The sequence below is a fragment of the Hesperophylax consimilis genome, chromosome 20 (assembly GCF_061612785.1).
Source record: "Hesperophylax consimilis isolate HC1 chromosome 20, BYU_Hcon_1.0, whole genome shotgun sequence".
Lineage (NCBI taxonomy): Eukaryota > Metazoa > Arthropoda > Insecta > Trichoptera > Limnephilidae > Hesperophylax > Hesperophylax consimilis.
This window is the reverse complement of record NC_142855.1, coordinates 3,988,299-4,007,584: the sequence shown is the minus strand read 5'-3', so window position 1 is coordinate 4,007,584 and position 19,286 is coordinate 3,988,299. Positions and strand designations below refer to the sequence as shown.

At 34.7% G+C, this 19,286-nt stretch overlaps 1 protein-coding gene across 1 annotated transcript; it reads right to left on the bottom strand.

Annotated features, from left to right (window-relative positions):
* Positions 1-6,782: 6,782 nt before the first annotated feature.
* LOC149413927 (uncharacterized) lies at positions 6,783-16,913 on the bottom strand. The gene is made up of 5 exons (XM_089643864.1): positions 16,735-16,913; positions 15,781-15,993; positions 15,506-15,658; positions 9,497-9,790; positions 6,783-6,856 (listed from the first exon to the last, which is right to left on the bottom strand). Exons 2-5 carry the CDS (start codon positions 15,932-15,934, stop codon positions 6,783-6,785), a joined length of 675 nt encoding a protein of 224 aa, XP_089499990.1. The 5' UTR covers positions 15,935-15,993; positions 16,735-16,913.
* Positions 16,914-19,286: the final 2,373 nt, after the last annotated feature.

Here is a 19,286-nt window from a genome sequence, read left to right as displayed (position 1 = left end):
TGTTGTGAACTCCTGCAACTTATAAACATACATACACCCACAGTAACAACACGACAAAATACAATATTCTACAGCAGCACACATAAGCGTAACTACATTGCCAACTCTCCGATACAACGACTTCACACCATGGGAAATCATTACTTGGGTGATGTTGACATATTCAATACCAACTTGGCAAGTTTTGTGGATCATTTAAAACATTTATTTCAACAATACTCCTAAACACATCATGTAAACTTACAAATAACTGTAACTTTCTGTTTTGTTTCTTGTGTTTGTATGACTTGTTGCATAGCTTTTATCAAATGTAATTTTATTCTTATTTTTTATGTTTCAAAGTATCTGTCAAATTAAAATTATACTACCAACCATGTAAAAGCCCTCTGGGCGTTAAATAAATTATCATTTTGAGCCACACATCTCGATTTTAAGAATGTTATGAATTCAATATTTGTACACCGTCACGCATTGCTGTGTCTCAATCCGTCCGTTCAGATCGATAAACAAGAGCGCGTGTCACTTTTACGGTTAACAGATAGGTGGCGCTGTAATTTAATGCAACGTTGTATCAAAATTTAAAAGCAATCGGTTAAGAACTTTAAGAGATTTGAGATTTTGAACAAACGAACATTATCACTTTTATTTATATAGATGCATAGATTTAAATTAGATTTTAAACATTTACTTATCAAAATCTTATCCGTATTCTTTTTCAGACTTAACGACTACTCTTAAGACGCATGGGGGTGGGAAACGATTCTCTTGTCCCTACTGTAACTACTGCTCAGGCAAGTCCAACTTAAAAGTCCACTTGCGCACCCATACTGGAGAAAAACCATTTTCATGTCTTGACTGCAACTATTCATGTACAACAAAGGGTACTTTGAAGAGACACATGCTGACTCATTGTGGAGAAAAACCTTTTTCATGTCCCCACTGTAACTATTCATGTGTTACAAAGGGACATTTCAAGATGCACATGCTAACTCACAGTGGAGAAAAACCTTTTTCATGTCCCGACTGCAACTATTCATGTTCTCTAAAGGGAAATTTAAAGAGACATATGATGATTCACAGCGGAGAAAAACCTTTTTCATGTACCGACTGCAACTATTCATGTTCCTTAAAAGACAGTTTGACGCTACACATGAGGACTCACAGTGGAGAAAAACCTTTTTCATGTACCTACTGCAATTATTCGTGTATAACAAGGGGAAATTTAAAAAGTCATTTGCTTACTCACAGTGGAAAAAAACCTTTTTCTTGTCCTGATTGCAACTATTCATGTTATCAAAAGGGAGCTTTGAAGATACACATGCGGAGTCACAGTGGAGGATAACCCTTTTCATGTTGCTACTGCAACTATTCATTTTCTCAAAAGGAATATTGGAAAAAAGGATTTTTTTTTGTTCTTAAAGTTTTATCCCGTTAAACCACAATTACGCAGTTTATAAACAGGACGTACTTGCTCAATTACACTGTAAATATTTATCAATAATATTATTACTAATTATAAATAAACATAATGTTTTTGCTACTTATTAGATATTACGATTATTATTATTGGCACACAATTTAAAATAACACCAAATCTACATGCAAATAAATAACAACTGTAACGGACGTAGTTGGCCACATTATTTAATTTCATAAAAATATGTTTAAATTTATAAAATGTGCCTACCCCACGCCACTGGCGAAATTACCACTCCCCGCCACTGGTCATTTTGTTCCCATTTTCGGTCAAGGCGGCCTGAAAACTTTGTCTCCGGACGGCTTCGATACCGCATCGCGCGTCTATCTCTGCCGAGCGGATCGATTTTCAACATTTTACTATGTCAAATTTACTAGGAAAATTCAATTTTTAAATGTTGCAAATGTATATATTTTACTTGTACATCTCCTCGGCGGTAGTAAAATAAACACTATTTGCTCTGTGCTACCACTGAGGAGATATTAAAAATGCTGTTTTTCACATATATGTATAACCATTTTTGTACAATAATTTTTACCTTTTTTGCGTGTACAAAAATCCAGGAACCTCGTAGCATAGTGAATCTTATCTTTTTCTGAGCGCTATGTTACGGGGGACTTGAGAAAAATACTAACTTAACGATATTTTACAAATTTGATCGCTTCAAGATCATTTTTACACTTTTATTTACAAACTTTGCTTATTTTTTGTCGTATCTTGGCAAACTAAAAATCTAGTTGTCAAGATACACATTCTTATAACTACTATGCATGTAAACTTTGTAATTGTTATTCATTTAAGCCTTCAAAATCTTTTCAAACTCGCAAATTCAAGCGTCTACCTTCGGCTATGCTACCGGTGAAATGAATATGCGACATTTTGCCGGGGCATATAAACACATTACTGGCGTGGATAGAATCCCCCACCACTTTTTGACTCGCAGCCCAATGTCGGGTGCGAGTCATGCTTATTGCATATAAGCAGCCACACAAAAAATAAAAATTAGTTCATCTTTACCACCGAAACCGAGCGTTTTATTTATCAACAAGTGACTCCTGCCCACCATCTGCCTCACCTCGTCAAGTCTTCTGCTCCAAACCTTCTGGTGTTACCTCCTTCAGATAAGCCGGCCCTACTCTGGAAAACCGCCAACGCCAGGAGCGAGCAGAGACGAAAGCACACCCAGTACCCAACATTCACCAAGCACTGGGTGCGGGAGGCAGATTTTTCATCAATTTACACTACTATCATCATCATCGGCCGTAAAGGAGCATTTTCATCGGTTGAAGACACGGCTTGGAACCGGCCCCCAAATCTACAGTCTTGTGCGGACTCCCGTCCAGTACAACAACTGTTGATTGATAGTGATGATAAGTATAAAGCATTTCTACTTATGAGCTATGTTTTCAGCATATATCTGAAACTATTAGGGAATTAATAATGTTTTATGTTACTTGGCAACATGTTGAACATTTTGGGCACGTTATATCCTAGGGTTCGTTGTCCATATTTATTTAATATTTGAGGAGTTTTTAGGCCCTTTCCTTCTTTAAACCTTGTATGTTTGTGTACCAGTGTGTGTTTGTATGAGCTCTCCCCCATGTTATCCATAATAGTATTGAACCAAAGGAGACATTTTTATTGTAAGTAGGCTTTCTGATTTATATAGTACTTTTAAGTTATGTCTCTGATTGTAAATATTATATATGATAATTTTTTACCATGGCAGTTTGTAAATTTTGAATATATTTGTGGCGATCGACGAGATTCATCTAGAATGTCTTGCCTATACAAAAAGCATCGTAACAGGAATACTCCATACAATGCGAAGCGTTCCTACGTACCTACTTGTCTACGGGCTACCGACGTCTAGAGCTACCTACGACAATACGTTGCCTAGCTTGAAGGATCTAGCCTATTGTCTAGGTGTAATTCCAGTGCCATCGAAACTACCAGACGAATCTCGCTGAAACGAGTGACCCGTAGTTTACCAGCGATCTCGTGCAGCTACTGATGCCATCGGCCGGGCTATATAAATAGGCCCGACGCAGCGAGCAGTCAGTCAGGCATCAGTCGTTCAACAATTTGCAGTTACCACGTGGCATCCTCGCTGGTCTATGCCATCTCCCGCAAAACCACCGACCATGTCCACCCCACCTTCGGCTTCCCTGTCAGTACTGGAGCACCTGGAAGACCCATGGCCTTCACCAGTACCTGATACGTCAACGAGTCCGTTCACCAGCAGCGGCGTCGACTCACTGACCCGCGCTTAACCAACCCTTCACCGCCTGCATCCGGAGTCTTCATTTATTTATTTTTATTTATTTATTTGTTTGTTACAAAAATATTACAGCATAGATTTTGACTGTCCAAGTAAGAAGGTCTCCCGTTCTAGGACAATCAAATATGTCATCATTCGGTCTTCAAGTCATCTCACTTACGGCAACCTGGCTCAATAAAACACTGTGACCTTTACAACATCTTTCATTTCGTGCCTCCTCGCCAGATAGTCCCCAAGTTCGAATTCCGTATCTAAGGATGGATTCGACCATAGAAAAATATAAGAGTTTTAGAGTGCGATGAGGCAAAATAAATTTTAATTTGTAAAAGTTATTTAAGCTGGTTAAAAATTTTTGCCACTTGTTTATCCCACTTAAAATTATTAACAACAATTATTCCCAGATAAGTATATTCATTTATGAAATCAATTTTTTCACAGTCGCAAACATTAAAAATTTCTCTATTATATACTATTTTAGGTATGTTCCACATTTTCAAACTCGGTGATCTTATATACATGCATTTAGTTTTTTTAACATTCATAATTAGAGAAGGTCGTTAAAGTGTCTTTGTAATTCTTGTATACCTATTAAGGGATGTTAATAGCTGTGCAAGATACTATATTAGATACTACAAGGGCAGTATCATCCGCAAAAATGAATCTACGAGCTTTTTTGAAAATCTTACACAAGGCAATAACATATATAATATTTATTAGATTTATAATATTTATATATATTTTCAGTTGCGAGTCCATAAAATAATATTTATCTGATGGTTTGTGAATAATGTTTGTCTCTATTGCTTATATCTGTATAATGATTTGATTTATATCTACAACCTCTCTCTATGGCTATAAATGTACCTATTGTTTTGTAAATTTTTCGTTTTTTATAATCTTTTGTTTTGTATATTTTTTTTAATTCATATTCCTTTCTCACAAATTTAAATAACTTTTTCCATATTATGCTGTCTCAGTAGAGGTAAAGTCACAAGGTGGAAATCCACAATTGCTTTTATTTTACTATATAATGTATTGTATAACTGTAGTGTATGGTGTTTGCGTTCGGGAAGCTTCGGGTTCTACCGAACATAACCGAACGCTACCAAAGGCCTCGGATTACATCATCGGGTGGCGGGGAGCCATTCTGTCGCTAGACGGCCTTTAGGCAACTTGTTACTTGTATTGCCAGTTTATTATATTCCGAATTAAACAACCTCCGTATATAAGAATCTACGACTATTAATAGATATATTACCAGATCCCTATCCTCGTTATAATACTGGAGATTAAGGGCCCAGTATTATATCCTGTAAATGTACTAACTGAAAAAAATGAATAAATAAATAATTTTGGACCTAGAATCGACCCTTGCGGTACTCCTAATTTGATTTATCTTGATGTACTAATTATATTTAAAATCTTCAAACTCATTTTTCTATTTTATATTAATTTTTTTAGTAATTCTGGTTTTTAGTTTTTAATTTTGTGAAGCTACTTATTTCATAATTTTTTTTAAATTTCGTTATTTTTTTTCATGAAAAAACGTTTGGTGAAACGTTTTGTTATGGTCTTTAACGCCATAAATATATTTGTGACCCGTGACATTACAGGTTGGAGGAAACACAGAAACTGGCAAATAATACCGCAGCTGAGCTGTTAAATTCGAGAATTGCTTTTGTGAAATCATCTTCCCAGATGTTAAGAGTATCAGAGTGAGAAGATTGTAATGTAAACGGATAAATAATCTGTCGTAAAATAATGAAAAAACAATCAAGAAGATTCGTAGAAACGACCCGTTTTCATGTGTCATCCGCTTCGAGCTTTCTAGATTACTTGCCTTTAATTCATAAAATATCTTGGATTTACTAATGTGAAGGAGGCGTCAGATTACGATATACCCATCAAAGCGTTTTATATAACTCCATATCGCTCGCCATTCAATTCCATACAGACCTCCAACACCTGACAGATGTGTTATAAGTATGGGCGTGGCTACGATGATGCGCCTTAATCTGCTAGCTAGGATCTATTTCAAAATGTTATTTGAGAATGTATATTAGAAAATGTAAATAAGGGGGTCAGATCAATTAACGAAGGGCCATGGTCACGCGGCTGCCATTTATCAAGGTGACAGCTCCCATACAAAGAAATAATACTCCACGAAAGATCCCCAGTTGATCTGACCCCCTCTTCTGAGGAAGATTATAGCGTTGTTTAACACCTCAATACGTAATATGTATAGGCCACGTACAAAGAAAGCTTAAATGCATATAGCTTCGTCTGTTACTATCTTAATTGTAAATCTTAAGACATATTACGCTACACCCATAATTTGGCGTGGCTTATAATTATTATTAGTTTTTTTTTTTTTGAAAAGAAAGAGAAACATTCCCGGGTTACGAATAACCCAACAATGTTTGAAAATCTCCTACTACCACCACAGAAAGCCGAAAATGTTGCTTGTGTTGTGATGGAGGACTTAGCCAGCCGAGGAATCGAACACGCGACGCTCGGGTGAGACCCAAGCGCTATGCCCACTCAACCACTGACCGGTCAATATAATTAGTATTTTAAGTTGACGTGTCACAAAATTAACGAGGCAGGTATGGGTACCGACTCCTGAAAACCATTTATAGGACATTCAACACCTCTGACATCGGTCACGCCCAAGTGTTGTGATAGCCAATTTTTCACCATATATTTAACCTTATTCATAGATTTACATTGCTTTATAGTGTCAGGTAATAAATTAAATATCTTCGGTATGTTGTATTCAAACGTTCTCTGTCCGTATTTATTATTAAATTTCGGAACTATTAACCCGTCATTAGGCGTGAATCTAGTACTGTATTTATGTTCTAACGTTTTTTTTTAACGTTTTTAAATTTCTGTTCGTTAAGTTTGATGACCAAGCAGGGGTGCCTGAATTCACGGGGTGAGGAATGCCCACTAACTGGGCGACAGTCCGATTCGGGAGAAACTGGTTAAGGAAGACATTTTTACCTCTCCAGCAGGGCTCTCTCAACCCATGGCCTTGCACTGCAGTGCGATATATAGGATGCCGAGATCGACGCTTTCCTCATCGTTCTCGCATACTATTGGGATGTCATGTTTATTGAAATAAAGATGGTTGTGTTTCACAGAATCTATTGTTTATTGAATTTATTGTAACATTATTAGCACGACACTAAGGCAGAAGAAGCGAATCCCGCACGCGAGCAGCTAGCCGAACCAGTTCCCAACACTGAATGGTGGGCGGTCAAAACTCCGCTCAGTAGGTAAGTAGAACGCTGCTTTCGTTGGGGATACCATACGGGAAAAATAATATTGTGGCTACAAAATGCGCGCGTGGTGAAAGCCTATATATACATACCCCTATTACTCCTGGACACACCGACCCCCAGATTCCTACCCTACCTTTATTTTACTTACCAGAATTTCCTTTCATACCTTTCCTAAAAAGACCCTCCACAGAAGACCACAAGGGAAATTATTTTCATCAAGAATATTAATTTTCATCAGAATAAATTGGTTTTTTTAATACTTCACCCATTTCACCTTTTACGGTAGTACCTTTCAGGCTAGGCTCAAAAAGCATTGTCCTCGTTAAGTCGACTTTTAAAATCTTTTTTATGAAAAATATGTTTATTTTAGTATTGGTGAACCACTTAGGATGTATCCTGCGCGACGCAATACCAGATGTAGAAGCAGATATACATTAATATGGCGAAGACATTGTTTAGCAAGATTTTTCATGTCATTTTATAAAAAATCTTCACTCTTAAAGAGTCTTAAATTCTGCAGTTTTTTTTAAATAAATATCGATTGTAATTTTGCCACTAATTTTCTAATAAATGAATAATTTAAAGAAGATAAAATGACAATTGTAAAATTTATTTATTAGACAGGTCGGTGTCTAGGTTGACAGCCAGGCGTAGTATGTTCACTTCCTAGGCTGGCTAAGTCTTCCATCACAACACAAGCTACATTTTCCGCTTACTGTGATGGTAGTGGGAGAGAATGTTTGTCTTCTTTAAAAAAATCAATTCCAGTTCTATCATTATTATCTCTGTGTGCAGTCGAAAATAATTTAATAAAAAGTGGCCTGCCAGTTATATCTGTTTGTAATTAATAAATCTATACGTAACCTAGGATCACAAGGAGATTTTTCATAAAAACGACGCTATACAATGAGTATTTTTATGGTTATTAAAAAAAACTCTTCGTTTTTTTATTTACATTAGCTTCACACAGGAGTCCGCGAGGAAAATTGATGGTTCGTGGTGGGTTTTTTAGGGAAGGGAGGAGAGGAAGATTTGGGAAGGAAAAATGTATGAAGGTGGGAAGAAATCTAAATGTCAGTGTGACCAGGAGTGACGCACTTTTGAATTCATCCCTTCCACTGTGATAGGTCGAGAGAGTTCTGCTGGAGACGGAAAATGATTCCCCTCGGAGAGTCTCTGCTGCTAAGAACTAGACAATCTTCACCCCAATCTTCACGCGGGCACTATTGCGAAGTAATTGAACTTAGCGAACCATTTGGAATGACCTATGGCAGAGGTATTGGTTACCAAATGAACGGTTCCCGGGGTGGCGGTACCCATACCCACCTCCTAAATTGTTTAAGCGGTTTTCAGAAACAATCAGAAAGTAAATAAAACAGTGAGTTTTTTTTCCTTTATTCATCGATAATTTTCCATTACAATAATTATATGTTTTCTCGGTCACAAACTAGGCAATATTGTATAGGTACTAGGAAGAGATATGGTATCCGAAAATTGTTACAAAATGTAAACAAATATGTAAATCAACTAAGGTCATCAGAAATATAATAATCACCACATGAATATTACCTTAGGAATACCACAAGGGTCTGTTCTATTGTTTTTATAATGTACATTAATGGTATGGTAAAAGTATTGATATATTCTAAAATGAAATTATTTAACAAAATTAATGATTTTACTGATAAGCGCGGGGCCAGCGTTCAACAAATAAAAATGGAAGAGTGGGACTTCAGCTTGATACATAAAAAGTTTGGTTTCAATCGCATTACCTGAATGGTTGTTTTTTGATGTGCGTCTCGATGTGACGATTCATATTTGCCTTTTTAGAACATGAGTAGTTGCAGACGGAACATGAATAAGGTTTTTCTCCAGTATGGGTATATATGTGACTTTTTAAAGTTTCACTATGAGAACACGAATAGTTGCATTGGGAGCATGAGTAAGGTTTTTCTCCAGTATGAATTCGTATGTGACGGTTTAACTGACCCTTTTGTGAACACGAGTACCCACAGTAGGAACATAAATAAGGTTTTTCTACAGTATGTGTTAGAATGTGAAGTTGTAGAGTTCCTTTTTCAAAACACGAATAGTTGCAGTTGGAACATGAAAAAGGTTTTTTTTCTGTATGGGTAAGCAAGTGACGTTTTAAATTATGCTTTTGTGCAAATGAAACGCTGCAAAAGGAACATGAATAAGGTTTAACTACAGCATGGATCCATATGTGAATTTTTAAAGTTTCCTTTTGAGAACACGAATATTTGCATTGGGAGCATGAGTAAGGTTTTTCTCCAGTATGAATTCGAATGTGACGATTTAAGTGACCCTTATGAAAACATCCGTAATTACAGTAGGAACATGAAAAAGGTTTTTCTCCAGTATGGCTAAACATATGACGTTTTAAAGTTCTCTTTTGCGAACATGAATAACTGCAATCAGAACATGAAAAACGTTTTTTTTCAGAATGGGTAAGCGCGTGACGTTTTAAGGATTCCTTTCGACAAGATGAATAACTGCATTCGGAACATGAAAAAAGTTTTTCTCCAGTATGGATAAGGGCGTGATGTTTTAAATTTCTCCTTTTAGAACACGAGTAGTTGCAGAACGAACATGAATAAGAGTTTCCTTTTCCTTCAGTATGGATGCGCAAGTGCAGTGCAAACGTTGACCTGTAAGAGCAGGAGTAATTACAATGGCGACATGAATAAAGTTCTCCAGGGTTTGTCTTCAGGTCCGTTATTATTTCTGAAAAAGAAAGAGAATAAAGCTCAATAAGTAGATAAAGCCAACAGCATCAAAGATCGCGGTACCATCTTATCTCAAACTGTGATGTATGGTAATAAGTTGGGTATTCAAGCGATAGATGGCACTAGTCAGAAAGCTTACTCCAGAGTCCGACAGATGTCGCTAGAGTGTAGCAATTGTCTGTGGGGTATCCTTGTCAGACTTCAAGCTTGCAGAAACAGAGAATTACCAACCCTCGGTTAATGAACAGTGTAGACAAATCCAGACTTAAATTATTTTAACGTAAATACACGCAATTACTGTAAAGAACCTTTTACTTTTAAGAGTTCCCAACACACAGAAATCTGCTAGTAAGCAGAGATATAACACAAAACATCGTTCTCAGATCATGCATGGCTCATTTGGCTTGCTACAACTCTTGGGGTATATAATCAGATTATCTACACAGTTTAATGAGTTTAAACTAAACATATAAATATACTGCAACAAATTCGGAAACAATCATGAGGTGGGCATGTTAACATGCGGCCACATAGAATATATCAGGGGTTCATGCGTCATAAAGTTTTATACGAGGTAAAAAAACGATTTAGCCTAAAAGCTAGAAGTTCTTCAAATCTGACAATACTTAGTTCTAATATAATAGACCAATTCTCTTGGAATTCGCAGTAATCACTACTCCTTATAAAACAGATGTTCTTCCACAACAAGAGAAAAAGAACTATGGAATGAAATTTCTAAAACCGTGGAAATATTTAATAACCATTGTTTGAGAATCACAACTATCTTTCCAAATATCAAAATAAGAAATTTGTAACAGGATATACAGGGTGTATCGGCACGTACCCGAAAAAACTTTAACCAGCGATTCCTGAGCATATATGGAGTAATAAATGTTATTGCCACTTTGGTGTCCGGTAACGTTTTTTTTTAAATAAAAAATTTACATTTATTCATATTTTCCCCAAATGTCAGCACTGTTTTATCTTTTGAATCAACACGCGTTTCTATTAAAAAATACCGGTTCTTGACAGCGCTGCGAACGAAGCCCATATTACACAATCCAGTACCAGAATTTTGTTATTTTTTATTTAACAATAATAATTATTTACATTTTTCGTATGAGAATCACTGATTGTATTCTTGTATAGTACACATCAATATTATTTTTGTATGGACATTGTTTCACCTCTGGAATGTAAAAGAATGCACGACCGGTCATATTTTTCCCTACGCGTTTCACGTATTTAATAGTCTAATTTTGAAACTAAGAAATTAATAGGTAAGTTTCCTGACTTTGTATCGAAGAACAACAAAGTCCAATAATTCTGAGAACTTTTAAAAACAATTCTCCTCACTGTACTTATTAATAATAATAATGGTATTATTTGAACTTCTCTGTAAAAATGTTACTTGCTAGGCTATCCTATTACGTACATTCTTTACAAATTTGGTTATGTACAACGTCGCGGACTGTGATTCATGAATTTTATTTCTTATGTTAAAATAAACAGAATTTAACGTTCAGCTTGACACACTTAACTGTTTTTCCACTAATTTGTAGGTACAAAGAATGTATAGTTTTAAAAACAATCCTGATGAATCAAAAAACTGTTCATATAAAACAGCTCGGGAACGACACAAACGCAAACACGTCAAGAAAGCATGGGTTTGACCATCTGCCAAATTAATGCTGACAGATTCCAAAGGTATTTAAATAATAATTACTAAATTTTATTTTATTTAAAACATCGTAAATTCTCGTCAAATATCATCGTAAAAATTCAGTCGATTGTGCCATGTCAGCCATCCCTGTTTAATTTTGTAAATGATAAGTTCTTAATAATTCTGGATACAGTCGCCATCTATGGATTGGTTGAATAATTGATTATTAGAATTTTTTTTTTTTATAGTGAATACCTCACAAGAGTCCCAACTGCTCCCGTCTGGAGCCAGTGAGACTATGGCATCCCCAATTGGAGGATGTTGTGAGGCTGAAGGTAAGTGGGGAAGGGAAAGAGGAATGTGGGGAAGTACCTGGCTATTCAGATCTAGTCACTAAACACGGCTAAAGCCATTTGGACCAACGTTTCAATTCTGAATGGTGGTCTTACACCAGGGCGATACTGGTAGTATCTTCCACTCTGGAACGTGCCGCAAATATACTATATATTATTTTAATTAATTAATTGTGAAATAACACAAATCAATCAAATAAAATTTATTTGCGCACGCCGGGTTCGAACCCGCGACCTTCGGAATGGCAGTCCAATGCGTTACCACTGGACTATGCCGGCCGTCAAATGGTGTGAATCTGCACTAACATTCTAGAGCTCTAACCATGTCGATAAACAGTTGCTTCTTTTTCATTGTGTATATCCGAATCTGTCAATAAGTGTCAACGGATTAGTATTTTTAACCTATAAAGGGACTGTTCCCAGTGAAAAGGTGTTCTTTCCTCCAGAAATTTATTACAGTAAACGGTGTTTATCTGCACAAGGGTCGGGCCCGTTATCAATAAATTGATATTGTCAACGTTGACATTATAAAAAGCATGTTTTGTGATTCAAAATAAAAAAGTTAAAATAAGCTCCAAGTGTTTCCAGTAAAGTCCATAAACCAGAAAAATATACAATCACCAACTTTAATTCTCTTAACACTCCTTTCATCGTTCAGTGGAAGATACTCTCACCCAGGTGAAAGACCATAATTCAGAATTGAAACGTGGCTTGAAATCACTAGCCGTATTTGGTGACAATCTGAATATTCAAGTATTTCCTTACCTTCCACTCCTTCCCTTAGCAATACAACAATCAATTCAACATAATAATTGTGTATAAAGGTATATTGGATTTTGGTAGTTGTTATAGCGAGATACAAATATCGGTATTAAAAATAATAATCAAACGTATGTTCCAATTTTAACAGGCGTTTACTCATAAACTACACTCTGTTGAATGTGTGAATAAATTTCAATTGAAAGCAGGCACTCAGAATAAGGATAACAAATACGACTCGGTTTTACCAACGCAGTGACGGATGGAATGGTAACAAAATTCGTAGAAAATGTTGACTTATTTGAACTAACCACTTTAGTAATGTAATGATATACCTAATAATTAGACACCAAAATACTTTATTATAAAGGGAAATAATCCAGTGAGTCGTCAGTTGGAAATACCTACGACATTAAGTGAAATTTTAAACAAAGAAATAATTGGCGAAACTCTAAAAGGGATTCACAAATTATAATTTACGACAATTTAATGTGAAATCATTAAAACTATAGGATTATAAAAATAGAAACATTTAAGTTATCTTTTGTGTCGTCTGTAAGGGGCTTCATCACAGTTTGATAATGCCACCACCAGAAGGCGAAACAGCTGTCACGCGTAATAATAACTGCAACTAGGTTGGTTAGAACTTGTTTATGAACAAATTTAAACAAACTTAGTTTAGGGTCTTATAAAAACAACCTAAACTCAGTAAAAGCCTCGCGAAAAATTATTATAAATGTAATACTTAAAAAAAACTCTACTCTCCCAACAAAATATCTTTTTAAATTGTTTCCAGTACCAAATATTGATGATATATTTAAGCAAACTTCCATTATAAAAATGTGTAAAGAAAAAAATAACACAGAATATCAAGAATTTTACAACCTGATGAGAAATGGAAATCAATTTATTTGCCAATCTTTAAAACAACTTAAATGCAAAACCATTATATTACCCAAGCCATAAAAAACTACAATAATCTCTCTTCCGAATTGCGCTGTATTACGAACCAACAGGAACAAATAAATAAAATCAAACTTTTTTTCCAAAAAAACTTATGGTAAAAAAAAAAATATATATATATATTTTTATATATATAGTTTACACATAACATAATATTATAACATAGAATCTAAGTAAGAATCGTGGCTCCCTTATCAGGCACAAGAGGTCCTCTTTTCTGATAAGGTGTACATGACCAATTATGAACCTAAATATTATATTTTGCAAAATATGTATGTATTAATGTAACCCATGTTACCTATATTAAAATAATAAAATTAAAAAAAAACTGTTTTTATAAATTTAATAATAATACTGTTAAATTCAAAAATCTGATAATCAAAAACTACGCAGATTTAGGAAATGAGTAAAAATAATTTGGCATTCTAAGACTATAAAAATATTTCCATTCCTTATTTCGGCTACTGGCATTATACCTAGCTCTCTCATTAAAAATTTAGGCGTATTAGATCTATCAAAAAAATTATATATAAAGAGGCAAAAGTCGGTCATTTTGAATACATGTAGGATAACGAAAGATTTTCAAAATATTTATGTTGAGGAATCAGTAGGATTTATAGGCCCTGTTAGGAGTTCTACCGAGCCGAACCCTCTGATATGAAAATATCTGGAGTCGGTGAATTATTTTCCCATTTGATCTCTGGCGAGTTGACGTGTTGTTCTTGTATTTATTTTGCTTAAATAATGCACTTGCATAATGTTGATTGACTAGATGATCATTTGTGGAAAAGTGTGTGGAAGGGTTTAGTTTTTCAGGACATAAAATCGAAAGTACTATAAAAAATAAATCTAAAAATTGAAATAGAGTTCTACAAACTAATCTTAAAAACAATAAATATCATTATATTTAATAAAAGTTGACAATTTTTGATTAAATTTTACGTGTTATTAAATTAATTATTGTTTTAAGTCAGATTAAAGCGATTAAAAAACCCATTTGGCTATATTTTATTCGAGTTTCGTTGAATAATGTACCTACGTACCTACAGTACCACCATTCGTCTCGTTCTAACTATTATTATTTTGTGTTTAGGAAAGAGCGAAGACGCTTTTCGACACACTTTGCTAATAACATCAATATACCATCAAAAAAATCAACCAGGAGGATGAAAGACATTTTCTATATTAAAGCCTACCACACAAATACAGGATATTTTCCCCTGTACCGCGAATATTAAGAAATTATAACATTATACATGGCTCTTATAATGAAATAGACATTTTTAATGACCAATTTAAACACTTCAAAAAAACGTATTACCTTTAATCATATTAAGCTGATATTGTGATGAAGCCCTGTATTTAAAGAGAAGCAACATTGTAACATCCTAATCAGTGTCTCACCAGTACAGGTGTGACAATAACAAATCGTTTATGAACATATTTGTACTTACCTTTTACCCATTCTTATTTGTTATTTACTTCTGCATATTTAGCTTATTCATTTTGTTACTATTTTTGTTATTATCATTTTGTTATTATAATGTATTTAAACATCCATGTATGTAAAGTTTTGGGCACCATGCATGTTTTATGTACTTAAATAAAAATAAATAAATAAATAAGAGCTGTTGAACACGAGAAACAATGCCGACGAGCATTGGGTACATTGAATTCAAGACCCTTCGAACGGGACGTGAGCCAGAATATGTGTGAAAAAGGTGACAGTAGTGAGGAGGTGGTCCCCTATACTGTGGACAGTGATGGAATGTGGAATTTTGTTTTTGTTTTTAATTGTTAAAAAATGTTACTTGAAAGAAAAGTGCCCATTACATTTTTTACTCCAAATGTGCTATGGTTAAAGTTTGTCGGGTACTTGCCGATACACCCTGTATAATCTGTCATAAAAAATATATACATGTATCAAAATTGGTGAATTACTTAAACGAATCAAATAAACAAAAATCTATTTTACCAGCTGTCTGGGAATCACTTTCAGAATGCTCTAAGCATTCCTTTTTAACATCCAGCAGGTCTATGTCAATTTCCGTATAAGGAATCTCCTCTCCGTCTTCTTCTCGGGATCCTGGTTCTGTTCGGAAGGAAATTGTATCCACCCAAATGCTACCTGGAATAACAAAACAACAATTTGTAGAACCTACAGAAAAGGTGTAATGTAATAATATATTTTATTCATGTCAATTTAAAATATTCATGTAATTTAAGTTAATATTTTTCAATTTGACTTACTATTTGGCTGAACATTCTCAGCATACTGCAAACATTCCTTCTTTACATCCGGAAGGTGGATTTCTATATCCATATACGGCATTTCACCTGCGCCTTCTTCCTGGGATCCTGGTTCCGTCTTGATGGAAACACTCTCTGGGTTGGGAAGATCCATGGCACTGCTGTGATAGCGTACTGTTATGAAATGGTAATTGGTCTGATTGTAACGTATAACTGTAACAAAACATCAATTAATTAGTCCAATTTGATAAGTTATAAAGGAGATTCAAAAATATCGCAGATGGAAAAACAACTTTCGCCTATCTTGACGGTTAAAACAACATTAAGGAGATTTTTTTTCACAAAAAGGCGAAAAAAAAATTTCAATTTATCAATTGATGCACGACCCTGCATCGCTTTTGCATCGAGTAATAGAATCGAGTAATTTCCTTGCTCGTGATCAATATAGATTTGTTTTAATCTCGCTTGGATTTAATCTATAACGGCGACCACAAATCAACAATCGGTGGCAGTGTTTGCAAATGATAAGGTATGTTTCCGGAAGTAAATGTTTTTGGTTTATGAGTTTAAAAGTGAAAAAAAACGCCCGTTGACGTCTATCATTGGCATTAAGCGAAAATGCAAGACACAACATGTTGTAACAATTAAATATACTACCTACATGCAATCAGACAATCGGGTCACAGAATCTTTCGCTCAAGGTTAAGATTAAATGAACTTACCAATCGCATGGCTTTAATTTGTGACAGCGGCCATAAATCAACAGTGAACTAACTCGTGTACTCTAGTATGATACGTTTTAACCTGCTTGGTGTTGGTCAGCTCAATATGTCATATCTTGAATGCAGTTAAACTGATCAATCAAGTGCTAAGTGACGTATTCTTACAATGAAGAATAACTAATTAAGGAACTAATGACATGTTACTTAGTAAATATAGCAAGAACATACTTACGTACTAGCGTTGCGCGGCGGTCAACTACAAAGTGTCACTACAAAAGTAGAAGCGTTGAATTTAAATAAGTTTGCTAAAATAAGTGATGGTTATTGAAATGATTTTAAATCGCTTAAATTAAACTCAATTATTGTGTATTTTATACAAAATATTACTTCAAAAGGAGCAACAACCACTGCACGGATGACAAGGGAGAAGAACATTGACATATCCATAGACAACATACAATTGAAGAAATTAATGACGAAAGTAAGCACCGGACAGTAAGTTCTTTTTAACGGGTATTTGGCGCGTTTCATTGTTTCAGTTTTCGTTGATCAAATTTTAATGAACGACAAAAATTTAAAGAGATTTTATTTACACGACGTTTCAGTCATCATACCTACATTCATAGAATGAACTTGAGAATAATATATTTCGGGAAAGCACAAAACGAACGTCGTATTTAGGTCAGAAACTGAATTCAAAGAATTATATAAATAACCCGTCATCTCAAGGGTCGGTAAGAAATCGACTGTAAAGTTCTTTATAGTAAGGAAACGGTTTGCAGCGCAGCACGGTGTGATTGATTCGTATGCCTTCAAGTGTCATTTCCAACAGATAGTTGCTAAACTAAAATTGAAAATGTGTGGAGCGAGTGGGACTATAGCATCCCTTATCAATATAATATGTGGATCTAAACGTAATGGAGAAGCGGCATCTTGAAAACTTCTACTTTTAATAATAACTGTACAAAGTAAAATTTCTGAGGATAATTCCTGTTTGACAAAATCAGTCTATTTCGAAAGTTACAAGCATCTGAATGACCCCTAAACAAATTATTTTGAGACTCATATAATCACGCAGTGATGGAACATCTACCTTGCTTTTTGTGCTTTGTTATCTTTTAACTTCATTTGCCGTTCAAAACGCATTTTTTTAAAACAAACTATTTGAAATGTCGAACTGCAGGAGAAAAATAAGGGTTTTCAATAATATCGTCTCTCAGCCCTATTTGTCGTGTTGGTAGACCTTCTATGAAAATACATAAATGTATTTATCTATATAAATCTATCTATCTACGTGAATAAAAATGTAAATGTTCGTTTGTTCAAAATCTTAAGCCTCCAAAAATTCTTCACCAGTTGCTTTTAAATTTTGACGCGACGTTTCTTCGAATACGCGCGTGTTTTCATATACCTATATCATATTCGTGATCTCGGAATATCCCTTGATAGTAAACTATAGTACATATATCCTTCATATAGGTACATCAAATCACAAATAAAACTACTAAAATGTTAGGCTTCATCATAAGAAACACAAAACTTTTAAATAGCATCGATATTATTAAGCAATTCTACTTTGCCTATGTACGAAGTCATTTGGAGTTTGCATCAGTTGTTTGGTCTCCATTTTACAAAATCCACATAAACAAAATCAAAGCAATTCAAAACAAATTCCTAAAATATCTTTGTTACAAGTAATTTATAAGATTTAACAATTATGCAGAGGCAGCTTCATACTTTAAAATTGATTCACTGAGTCTACGGAAGCATCATAAGGATGCACTATTCCTCTATAAAGTAGTTAACAATAATATTCAATGCCCAGAGTTGCTAAACAAGATTCCATTCAATGTACGTGCGCGTTCAACACGCTCTTGTGTCCTGTTCAGGGTTGATCAAAGCAAAACAAACTCTAAGCAGAATTCTCGCCTGAACAGACTATGCAATAATTACAATAGCGTATTGTCCAAGGTTGATATTTTCAGTTCCGAACTTACTAAATACAAGAGGTCCATAAAAGAATATTTCTCTGATGGTTTGTGAATAATGTTTATGTCTCTATTGTTTATATCTCTCTTATGATTTGATTTATATCTACAACATCTCTCCGTGGCTAAAAATGTATTGTTTTGTAAAATTTTCGTTTTATATAATCTTTGTTTTGTATAATTTATTCAAAAAACTTATTCCTAATTATGCTGTCTCAGTTAAAGTCACAAGGAGGAAATCCATAATTGGTTTTATTTTACTATATAATACCTACTTATGTACAAACTGAATAAATGTAAACTGTCTATTTCCCGAAAACGAATAAATAAATAAATCGTATAGATGTCACCTGTGACCTGTGACAGATGAAAAAATGTTTTTTTTATAAGTACGCCTTCTGTTGGACATAAAAGCAAAAGGCTCTATTGTTTCTCTATCTGCACAGACAGATTGAGCCACAGCAACGCGTAGTGGGGTAGACCTAATTTATAATGAAAACTTTTTTTAAATATATTTCTTTAATCTCTTTAAACTCTACCCCAAATAGGTTTTTTTTTAAGTTGCAATTGCAAAACTTGTACTTGTTTCAGGTATAAAGTATAGTAAAAGTATAATTTTATTTAATTTCTCAGTTCTTCTTACTAGGGTTTCTCGTTCTGAGGCGGCTTGTGGTTTTCAAACTTCTGTATTTAGTTTAAAGTTGTCTTTACATTACGTTCAGCCTGGGCCAAGGCTCTGAAGGGCGGAGTCGGCAGGCAGCAACTCCTGAGAGGGAAGCTTCCTGGGCGGAAGAGT

Excerpts from the sequence above, each read along its gene's own strand:
- LOC149413927 (XM_089643864.1), bottom strand. The coding sequence starts at position 15,934 with ATGGATCTTCCCAACCCAGAGAGTGTTTCCATCAAGACGGAACCAGGA. Across the intron at positions 9,791-15,505 it reads AAGTGATTCCCAGACAGCTG|AAATAATAACGGACCTGAAG; the intron begins GTAAAATAGATT and ends TTTCTTTTTCAG. Across the intron at positions 6,857-9,496 it reads TACCCATTCTGAAAAAAAAC|TATGCGAGAACGATGAGGAA; the intron begins GTTTTTCATGTT and ends ACATCCCAATAG.